Below are 23376 nucleotides of genomic sequence, written 5' to 3'. Positions count from 1 at the left end.
TCTAATGAGCTCCACTTCTCTGGAAGGTTTTCCACAAGATGTTGGAGTGTGGCTGTGGAGATTAGTGATCATTCAGCTACAAGAGCAATAGTGAGATCAGACACTGATGTTGTCAGAGTGAGGAGGTCTGGGGTTCAGTCGGTGTTCAGTGGGGTTGAGTCAGAGTCAGGACACTCGAGTTCTTCACTCCAGCCTTCACACACCATGTCTTCATGGAGCTGCTTTGTGCACAGGGACACTGTCAGGCTGGATCACGGTTTGGACTTAGGGAATCTATGAAGCTTCACACACAGAGACGTTCTGTACAACAGTGTGACTTCGCTGCAATAAACCCATATATGAGTGTGATGGTCAGGTGTCCGGAAACTTTTGGCCAAATAGTGTACCTTAAAAGCACAAAAGTAAGGAACACACAAAGGTCAGCACAAAGGTAAGGAACACTTTAGTGCCTTTTTAATTTGTAAGGCACTTTTGTGATTAGATTTAGAATCGTTAGGAATGAATACAAACTAGAGTTACTAGAGTTATAGGATATCTACTGTAATCTACTGCTTTGGATTTATATAGTATATATATATATATAATTTATATATATAGTATATATATATATATATAAACTCTCAAAAAACCAGCACCTTTTCTTGTTGCTGTGGTAGTAGCCTCAACGGTATACCTTTTGTACCTTGTGCTATATATACAGTATACACAATATGGCCAAAAGTATTTGCACCCCTGAGCACCACACCCATATGTGTCTCTTCCCCAAACTGTGTCCACAAAGAAGGAAGCACACAGTTGTACTATTATTTGGTGATTATTATTATTATTATTATTATTATTATTATTATTATTATTATTATTATTATTATTATTATTAATAATAATAATAATAGTAATAATAATAATTTTACACAATTTGGCTAAAAGTCTCTGGGCATCTGACCATCACATTTATAAATGGGTCTATTGCAGCACACACAGCTGAAGTCTGAAGCACACAGCTGTACAGAACATCTGTGTGTGTGTGTGTAGCTTTACAGTTTCCCTAAGAAGTAAGAGTCCAAACTGTGTTCCAGCATGACAATGTCCCTGTGCACAAAGCAGCTTCATTAAGACATGGTGAGTTGGAGTTAAGAACTCGTTTTGGGATTAACTGGAACACAGACCTTCAGAATATTTATTATAACAGCAGAGGGAATAAATCTGGATGTTCAACAAGGACATATAGGTGTGTTGGTCAGGGGTACACATACTTTTAGCAATAAAGGAAAGGTGGATAGAGTGTACTATTAAAATGGCTTAAGGCACAGGTTTTTCTCCTGTTCTGGAGTACCTCTTGTCCTGCATGTTTAGTGCGTTCACTGCTCTAACTCTAGATTCATCTAACCAGCTACTCAACTTCAGGCGTCTCCAGGTTTTACTCCTTTTATCTCCTGCTTTTCTCAGTTGAAATGTTGACCATTTGTTTTAAAACCATAGCTGGTGTACAGATACATTTTGCCTACTTGTTAGAAATCAGGCCTGAAAAACCTGAACGAAATGCACCACATCGCCCTACTTTCATGAACTCGTGTGTTTTTCTCTAATATAGAAGCGTTCAGAATGCTTACGAAATGAATGCAGGATGATGTGAAGCTGTACGTCTGGTGTGTGATAGAATGATAGATTTGGATGTTTTGGAAGATTGAGATGAAATGATTCCTGAGAGGATGTCTGATGATGCATTAACAGACATGTCTCCCTAAAATTGACAGCTTTTTAGAAGGATTTTCCACTGGATTAGTTGTCCTTTAATCTCTTTCCTTCCTTCCTTTGCTTTTCACTCATTCTCATTCTCAGACTCGAACGCTCTTGTGTTACGTTTTTTTTTTGCTGTTTGAATGGTGTAATGGTGTTTCTCCTGACTGGTTCTGATGTTGGTTATGTCCTACTCACATATCATTTAATCTGAAGCAGTTTTATCAGCTGATGGCTCTGATGCTTATATGTTTTGCATTAGTGTATCAGAGTAAGGAAAAGTATTTCTATATTCTGTAACTCCATAAAAGGGCATCGAGTCTCTCATGCCTGTGTCCACAGCCCCATATTTCTATTAACCATCGTCTTCATCTGCCCCCCTTTCCTTATTTATTTGCATAACATCATCTGGAATTTCTTTCAGAGGCTGGTGGGCCGTCCAATCCATCAGTTCGTTTTATTTCCCAGACAGATATTCTTTGTCTTCGTAATGAAGAAAGAGAGAGAGAGAGAGAGAGAGGTATTTTTAGCTCAATGACCTATTTCTCCAAAGCTACCTACCTAACTGACTGTCACTCATTGCACTGGTGTGAAGGTACCTCATGGAGAACCTTCCTCGTCAGTAGGCCACACACACAGCTTAAGTTCCAGCGCAGTGTCTCTGAGCAACTGCAGCGTGCCATGTTGCTGAAACTTCACTCAGGTTTGATTTCTCATGAAAACACAGTGAGAATGCGACAAAGACACACGATTTGTTGAATGCTAAGTTACAGAGGGAGGTGCAGTGCTAGTTCCTGGTGGTTCAGTGGAAATCAGTCTGACATGATTTTTAAAACCACTGGCAATTTGGAGCAGGAATATAGACAGTGACGTCTGGCCAGGATTTTAAACGCTATCTATCAGGAGCTTGAGGATGAAATTATAAGGGTTAAGTAATGAACTGTATCACAAGGTTGATGTAATGACATAATAAGAATGATGAACACACACACACACACACACACACTAATTTTAAAGTCTTTCTCTACTGAGCTCATGCTATATTTCTAACTAGCCAAACATAGTAAACAAACAAACAAACAAATAAACACTAAATGTACATTTCTGTCTGTTGTTTTACGTAATCTGTACTTTGACTGGACGAGGTGTGCTATTAGTGTCTCCCCCAAAGGGATTTTGATGGAAAAAAAAGACTTATAGTGTAAATAATCCACCTCGGTAGCATTTCTGACATGTGACCTGTCAGTGACCTGGGCTGGAAAATATCAGCTCACATGGAGCTCAAATCTGTCACTTTGTTTAATCACCTGACACCAGTGACACTGATAGATGATGGATCTAAAATGTGGGCTGGAAAGAAATCAGCCCCAGCCTTGCTCCTTACTACTTCATACCAGTCTCTTTTATGCAACCATCAGTGGTCCACAATAATCCACTTTAAGGTGTTTGTAAGGTCCAAACAATCTGGTTGGTGGTTGGTAAAAACCCCATACTGATATCTTTGGGTCGTTGAAAGCTAGCACATGTACACCAGCCTCATCTGGAGGTAAACAGTCTGCGTTGGTTATCAGGCTGTTTTTGTGTCAGGACTGGAGGTTGAACATTGCTTAGACTTTAGTGCAGACTGATGAACTGAACAGAGGCTACTCAATATTATGACTTAAAAAAAGAGAGAAACAGCTCTCCATTGGCTATTTAATCTGAACAGTTTAACAGCTGCTCCTTCTATTCTCTCAGCCGCAGCCTAAAGACAATATGTTCCTTATTATGCACCTGCACTCCACATTTTCACTATCATGGCCTTCTCTGTTTGAGTGTGTTACTGCGACGTATGGCGCGTGCGTGTGTGTGTTAGTCTGAATCAGACTGTGCATTCGGAGCTGTACAGCATTGCGCAGCACTGTGTGCGGGTCCATCAGGAGATTTATGGCTTCTTCACTTTGGCTGTTATTACGATGGACCCTCTCCCCAGGCCTTCATTATTAAACTGCCGAAGGAAGAAATATTCATCTCGCCTCTGACGAAGCAGTCCCACCGGCCATTTTCACGGGGGATCAGTAAGCATGGCCTTAAAAGAGGCCAGAAATGGCTGGGGAGAGACTGAGACCGGCCCGAATGAAAAGACGACGTGACATCATCAGAGGAAACGGACCTCTGAAGGGTGTTATACGGAGATGGGTTCAGGTGTTTGAGTCAGACATGAGAGGGAAGGCTGTGGTACAGTCAAACTTCACTCCCATTATTTTAGCTGTTTATTAATGGGGCATTTTATTTCTACACAGAAAACATTTCTTTAAATAAACCTGTCAGTGGATTCAATCTGACATCTTTCATGGTTTTGCTTTAAACCTGTTAAATTCAAGTGACCGATCACTCTGTAGTACAAAATCAATAGATCAAATATATATAGTACAAAATAAATAAATACAAAATAAACTTTAATAAGGATGTTGTGATTTACACCACATTAACACAATGAATCAATGAATCTGCAACACCAGCATGCGGTCCAGAGAAGCAGAAGATTACTAAAGTAAATCAGTGTGTGATGAGGAATCAAGTTATTGTCTGCAATGTGTGTTCTGTGTGTTTTAAATGATAGAGATGCCTCAGAGTTTCTGAGGCATTCTCTAAGAGTGAGTGAAATCGCAGAACAACAAACAGCACATATCATCATATTTCAGGACATTTTTTATAATAAATGATACTGTATGTATAAGAACGTTTAATGATACTTATTTAATGATGAAAAATAAAAATATAACATTAAATTGTTAAAAATTAAAAAAGAAAAAAAAAGATCACGATACTGTGATGTTATCTCGAAAGGGGACATAATTTATCATATCTCTAGCTCTAGTGGCCTTTAAATCCTGCAAGATTCCATTTTGCCTTGTGACGCAGGAGGATTTGATTGTAACTCAGATGTCCAGCAAGGTTTCAGACATCCTTAGACAGACTGACTGCTTTCACCACCACATTGATTAAACTTAAGAATAAAACATCTCTGTGTTGGGTTTGAGGCGTCAAAGTGTGTCATGGGTAGAACTGGATTTCTGTAATCACTATAGAAACTAGAAACTATGGCAACTACTTAACAATTTCCACCATAAATAAAAGGTTGAAGCTGTAAAGTGGAGATTTGGGCTCAGAGCGTCATCAGTCGGAGATCATTCCCATATAATTTGCAGATGTTCAGGTACAATCTGTGGTACTGCATGTCGTGTGGTTGCAGTGCTGGAGCTCGGATGACTGATTGAAACAAATCATGATTCAGCTCATTTTAATAGCGAATTGTTGGGACGTCATAACAAAGCAGCTTTAAGGAAACCCGGGTGTAGATTTAAATTCCTAATGAGAAGGCCAGAGGTGACACTGGTGAGGAAAACCCCCTGAGACAACATAAAGAAGAAACCTTGAGAAGAACCAGAGGAGCACAGGAGCACTGTGTACATTAGTGGGTTAATGTAGTGTACACTGATGATAAACTGTGTGTTTGTATGTGTGTGTGTGGGGGGGCATGTTTTAATATCCTGGTTATGGACCAAACGTCTTAAAAATACTATCCACCGTGTTATATTAATAAGATCTGCACAGAGAGGCGCTTTCTGCATGCGAAAGAGAGAAATGGAAAAGAAGTGAAAGGATCTGATTTGGCCGGGTATCTGAGGCGAGGGAGGGGTGGAGGTGATGGGCGAAGAATAGAGGGAGTGTAGGAGAAATGCAAAGGGCAGTGTTCAGTATAGATGGGGGATGGGGTGCACTGTGCCCTTCTGAGTACTAGCAATGTTATAGAAAAGCTCTGGAGGCCATCAGCCTTTACTAAAACCACAGCTGGATTGAACACATTCGCCTTCAGCCTTACCCTCGCTGACTTTGGTGCACGAGTCGTTTGAAAATGTTCAGGGTTTATTGTCAGGTCCAGTGTACAGTGTGTGGTGAAATTCATGTCAATATTACAACAACTGATAAACATATGAAATATCAAAATGAGTTATGAGTGAGTGCCAGGGTATTAAGGCTAGCCTTCTAATTGTCTGAGCTTAAAATGACCCTTTGGACTGGGTGATTTGATGACGTGTCATCTCCTGTCCGTCAGTCAGCTCTCCCCATCTCCCCATACTATCTAAAACTCTCAGTTACAGCGAAACAGGACGACGTAACTCCTATTAAAGCGCAGTCTGCCCTCTTCCACATACCTGAGCTTCTGATTGGCTAGTTGTCTCTGTGATTGACAGGTGAGAGAAAGTACACCATCCGTCAGAGAACTCCAGAGAACATGACCACCTCTGTTCCAGTGACTCCTGCGATTTGTGCTGGTGGTCTTTCTGTGACCTCAGAAAACAGGGAGTGAGAAACACCTACATGTGACTAGACAGGAAAAATACATCTGAGTGTCTATTCTACTATGGCATGTGGTATTAATAACAGACGAGTTGTTTAAAATAAAATAATGAGTAGTGTTACTGCATGTCTGTAGGAAAACATTGTAGATCTAAATTCTTCTTCACCTGGACATCAGTGTCATCTGTCCTCTTTATGTGAATTTGGGTTTCCTTGAGTTTTCTGGTTTCTTCCCAAATACATTCTGGTAGATGGCTTCACTAAACTGCGCATGAATGTGTACAACCTTCCTGGAACATGCAGAACCAGTATCACTGCGACCCTGACTATAATAATGTGCATAGTGAAGAGGAAATGCATGAATGAATGAATGAATGAATGAATATGAACAGATCTCCACTGTGAAGTGTGCAGTTAAACACACACACTGAACACTGTACTGAAAGTGTTTTTTTGTTTTTTTGTTTGGTAATAGACATGCTGGATTTTCCTGATGCAGACTTCTGGTCATTTTTCCGAATAATGACATCTTTGTCTTACTGCTAGCTGATGAATATCTCACACCTTCTGTGATTTTTATTGTCCTTCCGAAGTGAAAGAGCTCCGTGTAGTTCATCAAAGAGACGTATGGTCTTCTCTGGTGATGATTCATCTCCTCTAGAGGGAGCCCTCTAATTCTGTTAGGGAGAAAAATGTGTTAATTGAGACTAATTGCTGGTGAGGTTGTTGGGTGTCAGTCAGTTTATTAGAGCTTTGTATCGGTGTTCATATTCAGCTGCACTTCAACCTCCGTCCTCTTCAACAGCCCACAAGTACTAGGGTAGAGGAGACTGGTATCTCTCTCTATTCTTCTCTCTCTCTCTCTCTCTCTCTCTCTCTCTCTCTCTGTGTCTGTGTGTGTGTGTGTGTGTGTGGAGGATCTGACTTCTGCCTGGTAAGAGCTCAGTTTTTTATCCAAACCCAGCCCCTCATTTTTCCATGCGTAGTTTTTTCTGTTTTTATTTATTTATTTTTTTCTTTAGGCCATAGCAGTGCACCTGAACCTCCCTTTGTTTATGTCTGTTTTGTTAGAACAGGTGGGATTTTATTATCATCAGTTTTGAAATGTGATTCACACAAAAAGAAACAGGCTAATCAGAACTTGGCACTAAGTAGATCACTTTGACTCTATAGCCATATGAAAAATGGAATAATAATAATAATAATAATAATAATAATAATAATAATTATTATTATTATTATTATTATTATTATTATTATACATCCATTTCTCTGCCACTTATCTTAGACAGGGTCACAGGGGGACATGGAGCCTGTCCCGGGAGACTTAGGGCACAGGGCTACACACACACACACACACACACTATGCAGACATTTTTTTAGAGATGCCAATCAGCATCTCTAAACCACATGCCTGAAGGAAGAAACCAGAGTATCTGTAAATAATAATTATAATAATAATGTAGTTAATAGTATGTTTACATTATAGGTCGAACCTTTGAATCTGAACTGTGTGGGGTTGCACTGCAGTCATTTTCCTCCAGGTTTCCTTCAGGTTCTCCGGTTACTAAACACATGGCAGTAGGTGACTTGGCTGCTCTCCTCGGTGTGTGTGAGTGCTTGTGGTGCTACCGGTGTCCTGTTCGGGATGGATTCTCACCTCGTGCTCAGTGAGATCCACTGTAACCCTGACTGAAGATGAATGCATGAAGTTCATAAATTATATGAAGGAAAAAAAATTGTTTGCATTTTTTTTTCCAGTGTAAGTTTAAGCAAATGATTGACTTTTTCATAACCTTTTGTTTAAACCAATCTATATTTAGAGTCTGGAAATAACTCTATCTATTTAATATTCTATGCGTTTCGCAGCCTGATCATTTAATACTCACTAGTAATCAGTCTTTAAAGTGTGAGGAGGTCATGTGATATCCTGATATACTGAATATGAACAGGTTAGTTGATATAATTCCAGGTTAATATAAGGTTACGTATCGTTTCACCTGTAATGATATGATGGATATGATATAATGAACTCAGAGCACAAGCTCATTGGCTGAAGACGTTCACTGATATGTTTAAAGGTGCTCTTTTCTGGCTGAATTTAGCGCCGGCTCACTTTTCTGTTCGGAGTGACCTAAAGGAGGAAGTGGTTTCTGTGCTTTACCATGATGTTCTGTACAGAAAGAGAGAGCAAACAGAGAGAGCTGATGAGGTAATGTTAAATATGTCGTCTGATGAATCTGCTGCTTCTGTTTCCAGTGACTCTGGCCTATTTCCCCTGCCTTCTCCATTAAGCTATCCTCCATCATCCTCTGGAAAAGAGCTTTCAAGGGCGTGTGGCTATGGCGTAATGTAATGAGATTGTGCAGAGAAGCAACCAAACTGAGAGCGGCCATTTTCTACAGCTGTCAAAGTATTATTGAGAGCCGACTTGTGCCGATTGCGCTCTGAGTGCTGGAATGGAGGAGGGCAGGAGCGATGGGGTTTCCATTCAGATTGGGATGGGGAGAAGAGGGAGGGGCTTCGGGAGGAGCCTCACCACCACAGGGCTTTTTTTGTGTGTTGTGGCTTTCAACTTGCTGCTTTTTTTTCCACACGACACAACCTGCAACACAGAAAGACTTTTGTGTTTGTGCGTGATAAGAGTTGAAAGATGGAGAGTTTTCTGAATTCACACTTTCCATAATCAAACACTGCATTTACAGAGCCATCAGAACTCACGACTGGTTAGAAACCTCTTTAATTCTCTCACATTCCATGTATTCCATGCTTTTTCATGAAACTGTAGTTTAAGATTTCTTTAAGGCAAGACACTGTAGGCAATTCAGGATAAACTGCGTGTATAACGTCTTCCAAAATTCAACAAAACAATATTTATCTCAGTGGATTTCCTCAGAGCTGCTCATGAAAACTTTCAGCTCAGCACAATTACATCATCTCACATATCCTGTGTGGTGATTTAAAACACTGTGTGTCATTTCACTCAGAAACAATTTTATTTTCTATTTTCAGAACCAAAAAATATCCCTTTACAGATGATTCAGGAAATTTTAGATTTGTATTCAAATAAAAATCACTAGCGAAGGATATTGTAAAATGTCATATATTGTTGGACAGATGTTAGATTTTATACTGAAAACATCTGAAAACGTCTTAAAGGACAAAACATTTTTATGCTTAAAGACAGAAACACAGAAATGATTTTCCAACTAATTGCTCTGTAGACGTTTCTGAATATAAAATAAACTTTAAATTAATCATAAAAAATCAGACAAATAGTAGAATTATGGTTTTAATATGGATGCAAATTTAAAGATATTTTATGTAATTATCCAAGGCCTCATTTACATACATAAATGTCAATTTTTGATATTGATTGGATAAAGATTTTCTTGTTTTATTATCATTATATATTATTATATTTTTGGCATATTGTTGATAAATATTGTTATTATTAAAAATATTATTATTATTATTTTATTTTATTTTTTATTTATTATTATTATTATTTTTAAATGACCATATTCACCTGCAGGTTTTTTTTTTTGCCTTACGTGAACTAGTACCAGCTCTTATGTATCTCTGTGTGTCTGCGTGTGTGTCTGCGTGTGTGTGTGTGGTCTGGTTCTCAGCTCCCTGTACTGTTTTTCTGCTTTACCTTTTCAACACTCTGGATAAAAGCACCTCTGCCAAATAAACAAATCTAAATGTAACAGATGAACTGAAATAAATTTTATAATGTGCTGATGCCGTGTTTGGATATTTGATAGTGAGGGTGGATTGTGCTAGAGTGCTGGATTCTGCAAGACTGCACAAATAATCATTTTCACGTAATAAAGATTTTTAGCTTCATTGATCCAAATATGGAATAAAACACTAACAGTACTGTAGGAGCCGTGACAAAGCAGAGGGACATTTTACCCTCCCAAAGCTGCTTAATTCCCATTCCAACACAACCGGAAGTGTTTTAATCCTCATACACTGCAGCAACGTGTCAAAGAGCACAACCTTTAATTTATTATAGAATGACATGGAGAGATTTTCAAATCAATTCAACACTTTATAGATACATGCTTATGTTCTAAACAGCGATTCTCTCAGCACTCTTTCTCTCTGTCTGTCTCTCTCTCTCTTTCTCTCTCTCTCTCTCTGCTCCCCCCCTTTAATCTGTTGTTGAGGAAAAAATCACAGCTTGTTTCTGTGAAACAAGTCTTTTGTCTGGAAAACTTGGGCTGCGTCTCAATCAGCCCCTTAGCTCTCTAGGTGGTGAATGAGTATGTAGTGTACACGAGTTCAGGCGCTGGTGAGATTCCTGGCTTGCTACACACTGGGACACTGATGACTCAATTTTCTGCGACAAGGCGACATCCTCGTGCTGTAAACCCTCACGTTTATCTACAACACACAGGACACATATTTATCTGATGTTATTTTCTAACATTGGTTGAGGGTTTGCCCTTTTTTTTTGGAGTTGATGATGTCCAGATTTTCAGTAAGGGAACATAGTGAGCATTGATGCACCCTGGGTTTTGTGTTCCTTTGTTGGATTTTTTAGGGAGCAAATGTCGTTGTGCATTGGAAGGATTTTGCAGTTGAGAGAGAGAGAGAGAGAGAGAGAGAGGGCCCTTAAAATGGCCGTCTCCTGATCAGTGCCCTAACTGGTGAACTAGGGAGCTGATTGAGATGCAGCTTTACTGACTGTTTTTCGAGACACTGACATCTTACAGCACCAGAAAGAGTGATTTTCATTCTTTCTTGTAATGTACATGCTCAAATCACATGTTCACACACACACACACACACACACACCATTGTGTGTCCTATGAGTCCATGTGAACAAGCTTTTACTATAGAAACAAAAACATAAGTGCATTAATATACACCTTGCGGCCAGCTCTAGTCTCTGAGGTTCTGTTATAGAAAATGAATCAACACCTTGACTAATCAGATTGGAGAATTCAGCAGTGCTGTGATCAGGCATAACATTATGACCACCTGCCTAATATTGTGTTGGTCCCCCTTTTGCTGCCTTAACCTGTGCCTGACCCGTCATGCACTGTGTATTCTGACACCTTTCTGTCAGAACCAGCATTAACTTCTTTGGCAATTTGAGCAACAGTAGCTCGTCTGTTGGATCGGATCACACTGACCAGCCTTCACTCCCCACATGCATCAGTGAGCCTTGGCCACCCATGACCCTGTCACCAGTTCACAACTGTTCCTTCCTTGTACCATTTTTGATAGATACTGACCACTGCAGACCGGGAACACCCCACAAGAGCTGCAGTTTTGGAGATGCTCTGATCCAGTCGTCTAGCCATCACAATTTGGCCCTTGTCAAACTCGCTCAAATCCTTACGCTTGCCCATTTTCCTGCTTCTTACACATCAACTGGCTGATTGGTGTATATTTCCACCTAAAATACTGAGGAGATTTTTATTGAATCTGGATCGTTTATTTATTTATTACTTATTTGCTGTTTATGTGGTGAATGATTGTCTTTAAATTTAATTTATGTGAGTAAAGTTAAATTAATGCAGACTTGTGAAAGAATAATGATGATCTGATAAAATTTGCTGAAGTAATTCCCCAGGTCTACATAAATGTGCTTAAAAATCCTGATTTCGTGATGATAATTTTAGTCAGGATCATATGCAGTTCTGGTGTATTGGCATGCTTTTAAACTGTGTCCAAAAAACCCCCACAAAAAAAAAACAGTTGAGCCATCATTTTAAATACTCTCTCTAGCAGTTAACTCTATATTGCTTTTAGCAAACTGGACCCCAGACAGTAGTTTAAGCTTGTTATGGGTCTCGTCCTGTATTGCTACAGCAGTGAAATAAAAACCAAATCACAAGGTTCAATACCACTGGTCAACTGTTAAAAACCAGCACACGCATGCATTTACATGCCGCAGCCCAGTGTTCAGGCTCTCCACTCCGAGCACATGCGTAAGGAGGAGAATTAACACTCCAGTGTGCACACAACACGCACGCACACACACACACACACACACACACTAAATTTACTCTGGGCTTCAGTTCTCTCTTGTTCCTCTCTTACCTGCATTCTTACTCTTTTCTCACAGAAACACCACAAACACCAACGCAGTCTGGCATTTTCTTATAGAAATTACTTTAAGGTATTTCAGTGGAATGTCATTAGCGACGTCTATAACAGCAGCTGAATGTCTGACTTCACGAATCACAGCACAAATTTTTTCAAGAGCAATTATTTTTTTCTTCTTCTCAATCTCTTATCATGTTTCTGTCTGATTTTCCTTCCAGGCAGTCGAGTGGAACAGTCATAAAGAACAGGTACGCTTATTACACTGCATGCACAGATACTAGCTAGTGACACTGCTATGCATCAGAGCAGCCTAGCGTTAGCAGCCACACTAGCTATGTCAACGGGGTGGACAAATCATAAATCCAGTGTGCAAGTGCCAGTGTGCTCAGTCTCATTCTTGAGGGAATGTTAATGACTCGGTTAAAGAGTGATAGATCATATAATGTAATAACAGACAGAAAGCTAGCTAAGTGCAGTTAAGTGCATTAAGACCAGTATATCACATAGCACTCTGACAACAAGTCAACATGGATCTCTTCATACGTTTAACAGTCAAGTGACTGTATACGTGTGTGTGTGTGTGTTCCTGACTGAAAGCTGTCAGTGCATGTGCATGCTAATTAATCTGACCAATAAAAACAGTTCAATCTTCAACGTGATTGCTCACTCACACACACACACAGCAGTAACACTATCAGCACTGTGAAGTGAGTGTTTCGGTTTGTGTAGTGATTTTAACAATAGACATTTTCACTGCAGCTTTACTGCATGATTGTATAATTAGATCCCTAAAGAGTGAGAGAAGAGAAGTGTCTAGAAAAACTCCCTGAGACAACATCAGAAAGGACCTGGTCTCTAAAGAGAACTTCTGGGTGATGGCTCATGGGATTATAAATCATTACGGTGTTACAGCTGTAGACTCAGAGCAGTAAAAGTGTTGAAAAGAAATGAACAAGTTATCAGTTTCCCCTGAAGTCAGAGTGAGACAAATAAACTGTTTATGTTGTGCAGATCTTTAGGGTCTCCATGTGGGACTATCCACAACAGCAGAAGTGCAGAAGCTCCAAGCAGAAGTGCAGCAACAGGATGAATCACTCAGGCGTTATATTTAAAGAGAATGAAATACAGGATGAAAACTTCTGCTCTGTGAAAGTCAATAAGGAATAAGGATTGGGGCTTTTCCTGTTTTTATTTAGTTGTTGAAACTCTGACAACCAAACTGTCTGGACATGAAATCTGCTCGTCTTGGGATGATTTTTTTTGTTGTTGTTAAACTAAAGTACTCAAGAGAGTCAGGTGGAAACAGTGGAATGGTGAGGTGGGTGTGTAATGAGTTTCAGGGTTTTCTGGAGATGTCACTGCAGGAGACAAAAAAATACCACACGAATAATACTCTTGTAAAAGCTGAAGTTTTTCAGCAAACAAGAAAGATTCACAAAAGAAGAAGAGGCACATTGTCAGATTTACAAGAGTCATAAACACTGATTTTCTTCGTATTTGTGTATATATAAGTGTCATAAACGCCAGTCGGCTGTAAATTACTGGGTGTGTGCACGCAAGAGCTTGACTTACCCTTGGTGACGCCAACAAAAAATTTGAGTGAAAAACACAAAATGACTCCTGAGCAGATAAAAAAAGAGGCAGAAGTTGAAGAACTTTTGACTCACATCCAGGAAAATAATAAAAAATGATATTGCTGTGCATCCAGTAAAGTCACAGCACCAGAAAAGGCCAAAATATGGAGAGAACATACACTGTGTTGAATTCAGAGTTAATGTCCTGTGGGTGTAGATGAGGTCAAAAGAGAGTCAAAAAGTGTTATTGCTAATCAACATAGTTTCTCTGTAACTGGAGACCAAACCATGACAAAGCTTGCCATGACAAAGCGAATAATTAGGCAGCTTCATCCATCAAAGAAAAACCAGTCTTGAGATATCCGTTTCCTCCTGAGGGCATCATGACCACCACACATCCTCATTCTCTACCTCACCATTTCACCGTAATGGCGTTTTAACCTCATGTCATTTATACTGTACATGTTGCTTTGCTTCACTAATCCTGATTTAGTTTCTCTGTATTTGGCTTTTCACTCATAATAAAATAAATCTGCTCTTGCTTCCACCTCCTCCACAAATCCCTGACAGTGAGGAAACCGAAAGACTTGACAACACGCTCAGTTTAGAGTCGCAGGTCGTCTCCTGTCGACTCTCCTTATCAGCTCACATACAGGGTTTCAGTAGGGTTCAATTCAGGGGTCTGTGAGCATTGAACCTTTTTTTGGATTTGTAAGTTTTGTCCATACATATGAATTTTGGACCGTTGTCCTTCTAGAAGATCCAACTGTGACCCAATTGTAGGTTCTTGGCAAATGCTGCCAAAGTTTCACTTAAAGTCCCTGGTGCCTTTGGGGCTTCTGGAGGAAAAACAACCGCAACATCACAGATCAGCCACCATACTTAACCATGGTGATTATCTTCTCATGTAAAACCATTCTTCTTTTCACTCCAAGCCCAGTGCTTGTTGCCAAAAAGTTCTATTTATGTCTCATTTGACCACAGAACCCAGTTCCAGTATCGTCTAGCAAACTGCAGACACTTATGTTTGTGTTTAGATAGAAGATTTTTTTTTCCTCACACACCTTCCAAATAGTTTGTTTCTGTGGAGGTGGTGTCTAACTCTAGATTTCAAGACTTGTTGACCCCAAAATGCTGCCATCTTCTGCACATCTTCAACTGTAAACCTTGGAGCAATTCTTCTCTCTAACCGTCCTCCTCGCTTGTGGGTGCAGTTCCCTCAGAATCATGTTACACAACTTTATTTTTGTATGAAAACGTTTCAGTTTCTGCAACCCACAACTTTTACTAAAGCATATGATGCCGTATGTTGGTGGAGAAGGTTCTTTAAATGAACCCCGTATTCTAATGTTACTGCTGTAAATACTTGATTTGTGGAAGAGTTAAGCTTAGCTTCAATCTTCAAAATTAATCTCATAAAATTAACTTAATGGTTTAGGATTGGATTAAATTAACCTTCATTTGGCTGATGATATTTTACACTTCAAGTGGGTTTAACTGGCTAGCTAATGGAACCTGTATTCAAGTAGGTAATTTTAAAATATGTGAGTCTCACACACTAATTGGAAAGCTCTTCCATAGCTGGAACCCTCTTCTATAGTCTTCATTACTGTAGGTACTCATAAAGAGCCTGCACATTTTAATCAAAGCAGCTGTGGAGGCTCATAAAAGACCAAAATTTTCACTCTTATTCTGTGGTGCGAGACCATTTAGTGTTACAGGTAATTAGTTGTGTTTTATGGTCATTGCAACATTTTACTAGAAGCCAAAGAAATGTGGATGTGAACAGACATTTGGTTATGGTAAGGACTCTGGATACTGTTTTATGAACTAGAGCTTATTCACAAAAAATAAACAATCAAATAAATAAATAAATAAATAAATAAATAAATAAATAAGGGTCTTAAGCTCCTGACTCTCATGAACAATCAGTATTAACCAAGATTAAATCATGTTTATTAAATCATGTCTTCACCCTTGTGTTTCTCTCTAGCCTGGGTGAGGAGTTTTATCGTGAGGCGATTGAACATTGTCGAAGCTACAACGCTCGTCTGTGTGCTGAGCGCTCCATGCGTCTGCCCTTCCTGGACTCACAGACTGGCGTGGCACAGAGCAACTGTTACATATGGATGGAGAAGAACCACCGAGGCCCGGGTGAGTGTCTGCATGCTGGTGCCTCTTAAAGAGACATGAACTGGGTATTAGACACCCGGACAAGAGAAGTACTTCTTGAAAGCTTTGAGTTTGCTGAAATTCTAAGTATCCTGGTCAGGGTCTTGGTGGACTCAGGAACATTCTCAGGAATATTAGGTATGAGGCAGGAAAGCCCTGAGAAATTTGTGAACTCATTCACATCAGGAAGAACTTGGACAACCCAGAGAAGCCCATTTTTAATGCTATGAATTATCATTAAATAGCTATATAACTAACAGTCCTAGCAAGCACCCAAAAGCATTTAAATTAGGTAGGTAGCTAACGTTACCTTTTTCTTATCATCTTATCATTTTCTTCATCGTTGTTTAGAAATGCATTCTGATTAATGTATTAATTCTGTCAACTGTAGACATATAAAAAGTGTGAACTCAAGCAGCTTTTCACCAGATGACTTATTTACTCTTACTTAAGTTCTTTACTTGACTTGAGTGAATGATTATTTTAGCAGCAGTGCTTTCACTCAAGTCCCCGTGTTTTGTTCTCCTTCCTCACTGTCAGCCATCAGAGAAATTCATTCTGTAGTCATTTCTTCTGAAAAAAGTGTCAAAATCCGACCACTGCTTTTCAAATAAGATGCGTTCGGGATATTAATTGATGGCTTTTGGTGGCAGTTTGACATCATCAAACAAAGTGCTGTACTTTTTCTGGACACAATCATTTCTTTTAAAGCTTCCTGTAAAATCTGTCGAGTTGCACAGTACTGGCATGAGAGTAGAATCATTTTCTCTGCTTAGTTGTACTTAATGGATTATAGAATATATATATTCATTCAAATTGGGACTGAAGCGCAGGTTCATTTGTTCGATCCTGAGCTTGTGCTCCAGTCTGTCTGGGTTTCATCGGGGTTCTTTTCGGTTTTCCTCTCACCTTCACAAACACATGCACATCGACTGAAGCACTTCACTGAAGATGACTGGATAAAAATGTTTTTACATGTAGCTTTGTTTTGTATTTTCTATACTCCAGGAAGAAACTGGAGTTCTCTGAAGACTTCTGATTAGTAATTGGTGTGTTTTTGTGTCTGGGCTTCAGGTGTGTCTCCAGGGCAGCTGTACACGTATCCAGCTCGCTGCTGGCGTAAGAAAAAACGGTTAAACATCCTGGACGATCCACGTCTGGGACCCATCGAGTTTAAGATAGGTAAGAGACGGACCCTGTCTGCCTGATAAAGAGAATGTGGTTTAGTGGCTGCAATGATTTTGTAGAAGAGGATAATTTAATGAGCGACTGCAGGGACATACAGCGAAAGACACATTACTGAAAAGCTGTTTGCATGTGCTTAAAGTAATTGTGGGAGTATTGATGTGTGTGTGTGTGTGTGATCAGACTACGAGTCTGCCCTGAAGAAGGAGGGAGGTGTTCCTGAGGGTCCCGTCCTTGAGTCTCTGCTCAGTGGAGAGCCTTTAGATAAGAAAGTGGAGACGAAGGAGGAGGAGGCCATGAGCGAGTGTCAGGTGAGAGAAACAAAGCCTTTTTTTGGAGGACATTAGAGGAGACAGCACCTCAATATCAGAAAAAAACGACTAGGAATGAATTAAATGTGAGCTAAAAAATATGAGTGCTTGTTCAATCTATTCTAATGTTTTTTTTTTTTTTACAAGGACACAAAATTAACAAAAACATTCTGACTAATCAAAATATTTAATTAAATGCACAATTAAAACAGATTATATACACATACACACATTATGATTCCATCACCTCCATTTAGTTTCTTTTGGCTTCACTGAGCTGTGTGTAAGATTATCAGGAAATATAACTAAAAATAATAATCAGGTGCTGGATCAGGTGCTATTTTCTCAGCTGTTAGATAATGAAGCTGGAATCTGCACTGTTAAATTATACCAGATTTTCAGTCAATACTGCAAAAGTTCCACAAAGACCAATACATACAGTTAGTTGCATTCTCTATTATATATCTTTCTGTTTTATTAGTCATTTTTAAAAATGTCTCTTGCTTTAATGTTACATCATACAGTACGATGGTTAAAAGCTAAAAATGTATTTCCTATCCCAGACTAGATGTGAATTGCAGTGTGTTTAGCGGTGGTGGTCTTTTGAAAGCACTATCTTGAATTCTTAGATTCAGTATTTGAGTAAACTCCAGGCAGGTGAACTACATGCAGGTGATTTAAATAATCTGAATGATGCACCTAAAAAATCATCTTAAGCAGATGCAGAACCTGAGTGAATAGGAGCAATATTTTCATCTCAATATTGATAAAACCTTTGGACTTAAGTCACGGCTCTGAATGCGAGCCCATGTGCTTATCTTTTCTCTCTCTCTCTCCCTCTCTCTCTCTCTCTCTCTCTCTCTCTCTCTCAGCCACCTTTAGCAGATTAAACCCTGCATCATTCAGACCTGCAGATGTTTTAACAGACCGCACACTTTTGCACTAGCTATGAAAGTTACACAGCATGTGATGTAAATAAATCCTATATACAGTGTATGTGGTGGACTGGAGGATTCAGGCAACTGAATTTGTTCTCATTCCGGTCTTTTCTATAATTATGACATATTCTCAGTGTCATGGCCAAAAGCTGCATTATTTCTTACCCTCTGCAATTTCCAGACATTTTCAGCTCTATGTTGTTTTCTTGATTTTTTTTTCCCTTCTGTTTTTTCTTCACTAATGTTAGCGTAACTATGGTTTAGATGTTTATCGGTTTCTATTAACACGCGAGCCTTCTTCTGACTCGTCCTGCCTCACCTCCTCTGGTGACTGCAGCTTTCCAGGATTTAAACTTTGTTGTGAATTTACACACTTCATTCAGATAAATTATGATTCAATTTCAGGGTAAGAGTGCAAAAGGAATGAATCAATTATAGTAAAATAAAAAAAAAAAAAAAAATAACAATAAAATGCTTACTGCAGATGAATGCCAAAATTATTATTATTATTATTATTATTATTATTATTATTATTATTATTATAGACAACACTTTATATTATCTCTCTATAGTATGTATATATCTATATGGCATTACCACAGTTCCTCAGATCAACTATGATCCCCAACCCTTTGTGTGTGTGTGTGTGTGTGTGTGTGTGCGCTTGAACAAGAATTGTATTGACAGCTTGGAGACACTGCAAGTGGGCACACATTTCATGTGCATATTGTGAGTGTGTGTATGTGTGTGTGCAAGTCATCACTCAGCACAGCCTTGCCTTGTTCCTTACACACATAGCTGCATGCAGACACACACACACACACCAGACATGACATCTATCCCATGGGTCGACAATTAGCCAATTTGCACCTCAATTAAGAGGCACTCTGCAGACCGCAGGCTGATCTGGAAGAGGACCTATGATCCTACATCTTGTCTCTCTGCAGGAAGGAAACTCTTGTGAGCGTCTCTTCCCCTGCAGGCTCTGCTTTTCTCTCAGGACTCCGGTCCTGCTCAGACTCATGCTGCCTCTATGCTTTAATAAGGGCTGAGCGATTTCATTTAACTTCCATTGAACTGCGAGTTACACAAGATGTGTCATAATTATTACATAACAGACTGAACACAAATATTTGGAATGGTTAAAATTACTATGTGTTTATTTCATTTGGCAGACACGCTTAACCAGAGCAACTTACATTTAGCTTATTTATACAACTGACCATTAATTTCTTTGCTTAGGGGCCCAGCAGTGGCAGCTTAGTGGTCCTGGGACTCAAGCTCACAACCTTCTGACCAGTAGTTCAACACATTAACCATTGAGTTACCACATGATTATGAGTCCAACCACATTCTCCATCTGAATAATCAGTCAAAATTAATTAATTAATTAATTAATTAATTAATTAATAATTATTCATTCATTCATTCATTGATCTTCAGTAAATTTTTTGTCCTGGTCAGGGATCCACAGTCTATCAGGAACTTTTATTAGACTTACTGATCCTCCTTTTGGGGCTTTTGGAGGAAACCAGAGATCCCAGAGGAAACACACACACACACACACACACAGGATGAAGATGTGAAAAAGGAAGTGCTGAGTTTAGTCTTGGGAGTAATATTTCATCACTTAATCCTTTTAGACTCAGAACCTCTTTAATTGTGGAACAAATCACAGGCTCCACTGGTACACTTTATTTAACAAAAACAGTTTACAAATATTAAATAATATTACAGATAAAATAATATTTTATTAAAGCTGATGTTTTTTATTATTATTTCTGAGCTTTGCACTGAAGGCAGACTTTTTTTTTTAATATTAAACTTCATCAGAAAATCATTAGATTCCAGTTAGCATTGTTTAATTAATAATGTTTTTTTCAATTTCTTTAACAATTTAGTTGAAGCGAGCTGTAAGTGTAGCACAACTCTGGATTATAAACACCTGAGCAATTAAAAAAAAACCTGTCAGTCACATGACCCAGCTGTTCCAGGTGTTTAACACATCAGGATGTAAATATGAGAAGTTCCCATCTGTCTTCTCATGTTCATCCTGGGGTTGATCTCAAACCCAAATGTCTTCGGTGTAGAGCAGAAACAACAGAATTAGCCTCGCTGTTCCAATACTTTTGGATGGGGGGTTGTATGTGCTGGTGCAGTTAGATAAATGTCACCTTTTGACTAATAAGCTTCTAATAAAGGAGAAACATCTGCTGTGTTTAAATAACAAGGAGTCATTTTTACTCAGGTCTATATTTTTACTGAGACAAACAGAAGATTACTGTGTGATCATGCGCTTTTTGTGTGTGTGTGTGTGTGTTTGCAGAAGCTGCTGGTGGGAGACTTTCCGCATGAGCTGGACGTGGAAGAAATGGAGGAGGACATGCCTAAGCGCAAGAACCGCACCAAAGCACGGGTACATCGCAAACAAACATACAAACAAACAATCAAACAAACAAACACAACACAGTGACACTCGGCGCTGCGCTTGTCGTGCCACACGTGAGGCACACACTTTCTCAGTCAGGCAGTAATCCACAGAGCTGATAGTTTATTAAGTCTGTTCTCTCGTATGTGCGAGGGCACAGAAAGTGAAGCATGGTGTGTTTAGTCCCAGAGCTGGAGATACTTTCTGTTGTTGATGTTGATTTGACTTAACCCCGGTTTCAGAGTAAGGAGACTGTCACATAATCGTGTTCATCTGCAGTTAGCGGTCCACACACACACACAGACACACACACACCCAATGATCCATAAGTTTGCCTGAAGAACAAAGAAAGCTGTGCAGCTGCGACTAGAGGAAGATCTCCGAAAGCGTCAGCAATTTGTGTGAGAATTTCACACTTTTACTGCTGTTAACTGGGAAGAGCTCCTGCTCTCAGGCGTTACACCTACCGTAAGCTGTGAAAGGTTCTGGGTATGTCTGTGTGTGTGTGTGTGTGTGTGTTTCCCAGATGTTAGGAACTCAAGACATTGTGGGGACATTTTGCTTCTCCTTAAGTGAAACAATCATTCAATGCATTCAATTAGCTTGTAGTTGATTAAATTAAAGTTCAGTTTTATGTGGAGTCTTAAGCTGTGTGTGTGTGTGTGTATTGCTCTGTGCTGAGAGAAGCTTTCTATTTGTTTTTACACTAAATGATTTTATATAAAAAAGAGAGAGAAAAGCTAGTTCTGGGAATAAAACCCATCACATGTTGCTGTGATCAGGATTTTTGACTATAAAGTATTTTTACGTATTCAGAACCAAATGGAGAATCTGACTGCTTTTGGAGTAGTGCCTCAGCACTCCATAAACCTCATGTAAACTCTCACTAACTGAATGAAATTTCCTCACTAGCTGAATGTTGCTCATTTTGGAAACAGGTTTAATCCATTTTTAATAAGATATCTGCTGTCCCCCCCCCCCCTTTTTCTTTCACCTTTTCCAGGTAACACATATTTAAAATGCTTGAACTGCTAGTTTTGTTATTTCTAGTTAAGAGACATCCAAAATCTTTCAGTTGAGGAAAGTCAGAAGGTTTCAGAACTATATGTAGTAGAAAACTTCCCCGTGTGAAGGCTTTTCCTCGGCCTCTTACACAAAAGTGCGTGTAGGGGTGGTGGTGGTGGTGGTGGGGGACGACAAAAAAACACTTTTCATATTCATATGTATTTACAAGTATATCTTTAAACGCTGAACATACTGAAACGTAGAAACTAAAGGGTGATTAATTGGCATGTTAACGTTTGTGCAGTATTTAAAAAGCATCATGTCCAGCAGTGTCTGAGTTCTTTTTAACATTTAAGTAAACTTCAGCACATGACCATTTACACACTGAAACAGATAATTGATGAGAACGTTAAAAAGCATTTCAGTTCTGATGTATCGTACACAAATCATTTTAAAGTAGACTTTTCTGTTACTAAGCTAGATCCAGTACTGCACTGAACCTGTATTCAGTTGAATTGATTTTTTCACATTAGTTTATGGCATTGAGAAGCCAAACCCCAGAATGTGAGAAAAGATTTTTTTTTTTGTCTCCACAGGCTTGTGGTGTAGGAGGAATGAGGAAGAGACAGGAACCGGCCTCCATAGAGGACAGAGACAAGCCATATGTCTGTGACAGTGCGTATCACTGCGCCGCCGTCTGTCTGCTGTGTTATAAATGAATTTAACGTTTTTATCCTCTTACGGTTACGGTGACTGTTTATTATCTCCCAGTGCGTCTGAGCTCTCTGTGATTGATCAGAAGGTGATTAATTTTCTATCACAGCAGATCAGACCGCAGAACACCAGCTCCAGTTTTAATATTATAGTTAACTTGTTTTTTTTATATTTTTTTATCATTATTGTTACTATAGTAACAGTTCATTCTCAGTGACTTGTGTGGCAGATGAGGAGTTGGTGAGGTGAAGTGTTTTTTTTTTGTAAGGAGTTATTTATTTCATGTTTATGGAAGGAGTCTTTTTTTATCTGAGGTAAAGCTATTTCTCTGTAACGTGACATTAGATGGAAGTCAGAGAGGCTGGAGAGAGGAAACTGACATTTATAGCTGACTAGAACATACCAATTAACAAGTAACTCAGCTCTAAAGCAGGCGTGGTTCTTAAATAAATTGTTAGGAATTGTTGGCCAATTGCTGTGGTGTAAGAGGAATAAAACACACACATCACAGCATGTATTTTTCTATAACAGTTCACCTCGTAGAGTTTTATTCTGACTAGCCTGATCGACAAAATTATAACAAGGTTATAAATGGTTCATTGGTCTGTGGTTTTGAACTTTATTAATATCATTTGTCTGCATTGTTCATGTGTGTGTGTGTGTGTGTGTGTGTCGTAGTCTGCGGTAAACGCTACAAGAACCGCCCGGGTTTGAGTTACCACTACACTCACACACACCTGGCAGATGAAGAGGGTGAAGAAGACTCGGAGCGCCACACGCTACCCTTTCAACGCAAGAACAACCACAAGCGTATGTGTTACACACACACACACACACACAAAAACACATGTACCACAAAGTATAGACACTTGTCTAGTGTAGGGTTACTAGAGTTCATT

At 39.2% G+C, this 23376-nt stretch overlaps 1 protein-coding gene across 2 annotated transcripts in view; it reads left to right on the top strand.

Annotated features, from left to right (window-relative positions):
- Positions 1 to 23376, top strand: part of dpf1 (double PHD fingers 1) — a 40522-nt gene that overhangs the window by 1207 nt on the left and 15939 nt on the right. Inside the window, exons 2-8 of one of the 2 annotated variants that reach the window (XM_058413621.1) lie at positions 12369 to 12398; positions 15718 to 15878; positions 16971 to 17078; positions 17265 to 17392; positions 20657 to 20746; positions 22360 to 22438; positions 23156 to 23287. In XM_058413621.1, the coding sequence (XP_058269604.1) occupies positions 12369 to 12398; positions 15718 to 15878; positions 16971 to 17078; positions 17265 to 17392; positions 20657 to 20746; positions 22360 to 22438; positions 23156 to 23287 (728 nt within the window). The remainder of the gene's footprint in view (positions 1 to 12368; positions 12399 to 15717; positions 15879 to 16970; positions 17079 to 17264; positions 17393 to 20656; positions 20747 to 22359; positions 22439 to 23155; positions 23288 to 23376) is intronic. The other variant, XM_058413622.1, reaches the window with a different exon arrangement.

Source organism: Hemibagrus wyckioides, linkage group LG17 (assembly GCF_019097595.1).
Source record: "Hemibagrus wyckioides isolate EC202008001 linkage group LG17, SWU_Hwy_1.0, whole genome shotgun sequence".
NCBI classification, from domain to species: Eukaryota; Metazoa; Chordata; class Actinopteri; order Siluriformes; family Bagridae; genus Hemibagrus; species Hemibagrus wyckioides.
The sequence above is the reverse complement of the archived record's forward strand: the minus strand, read 5'-3'. Positions and strand labels throughout refer to the sequence as shown.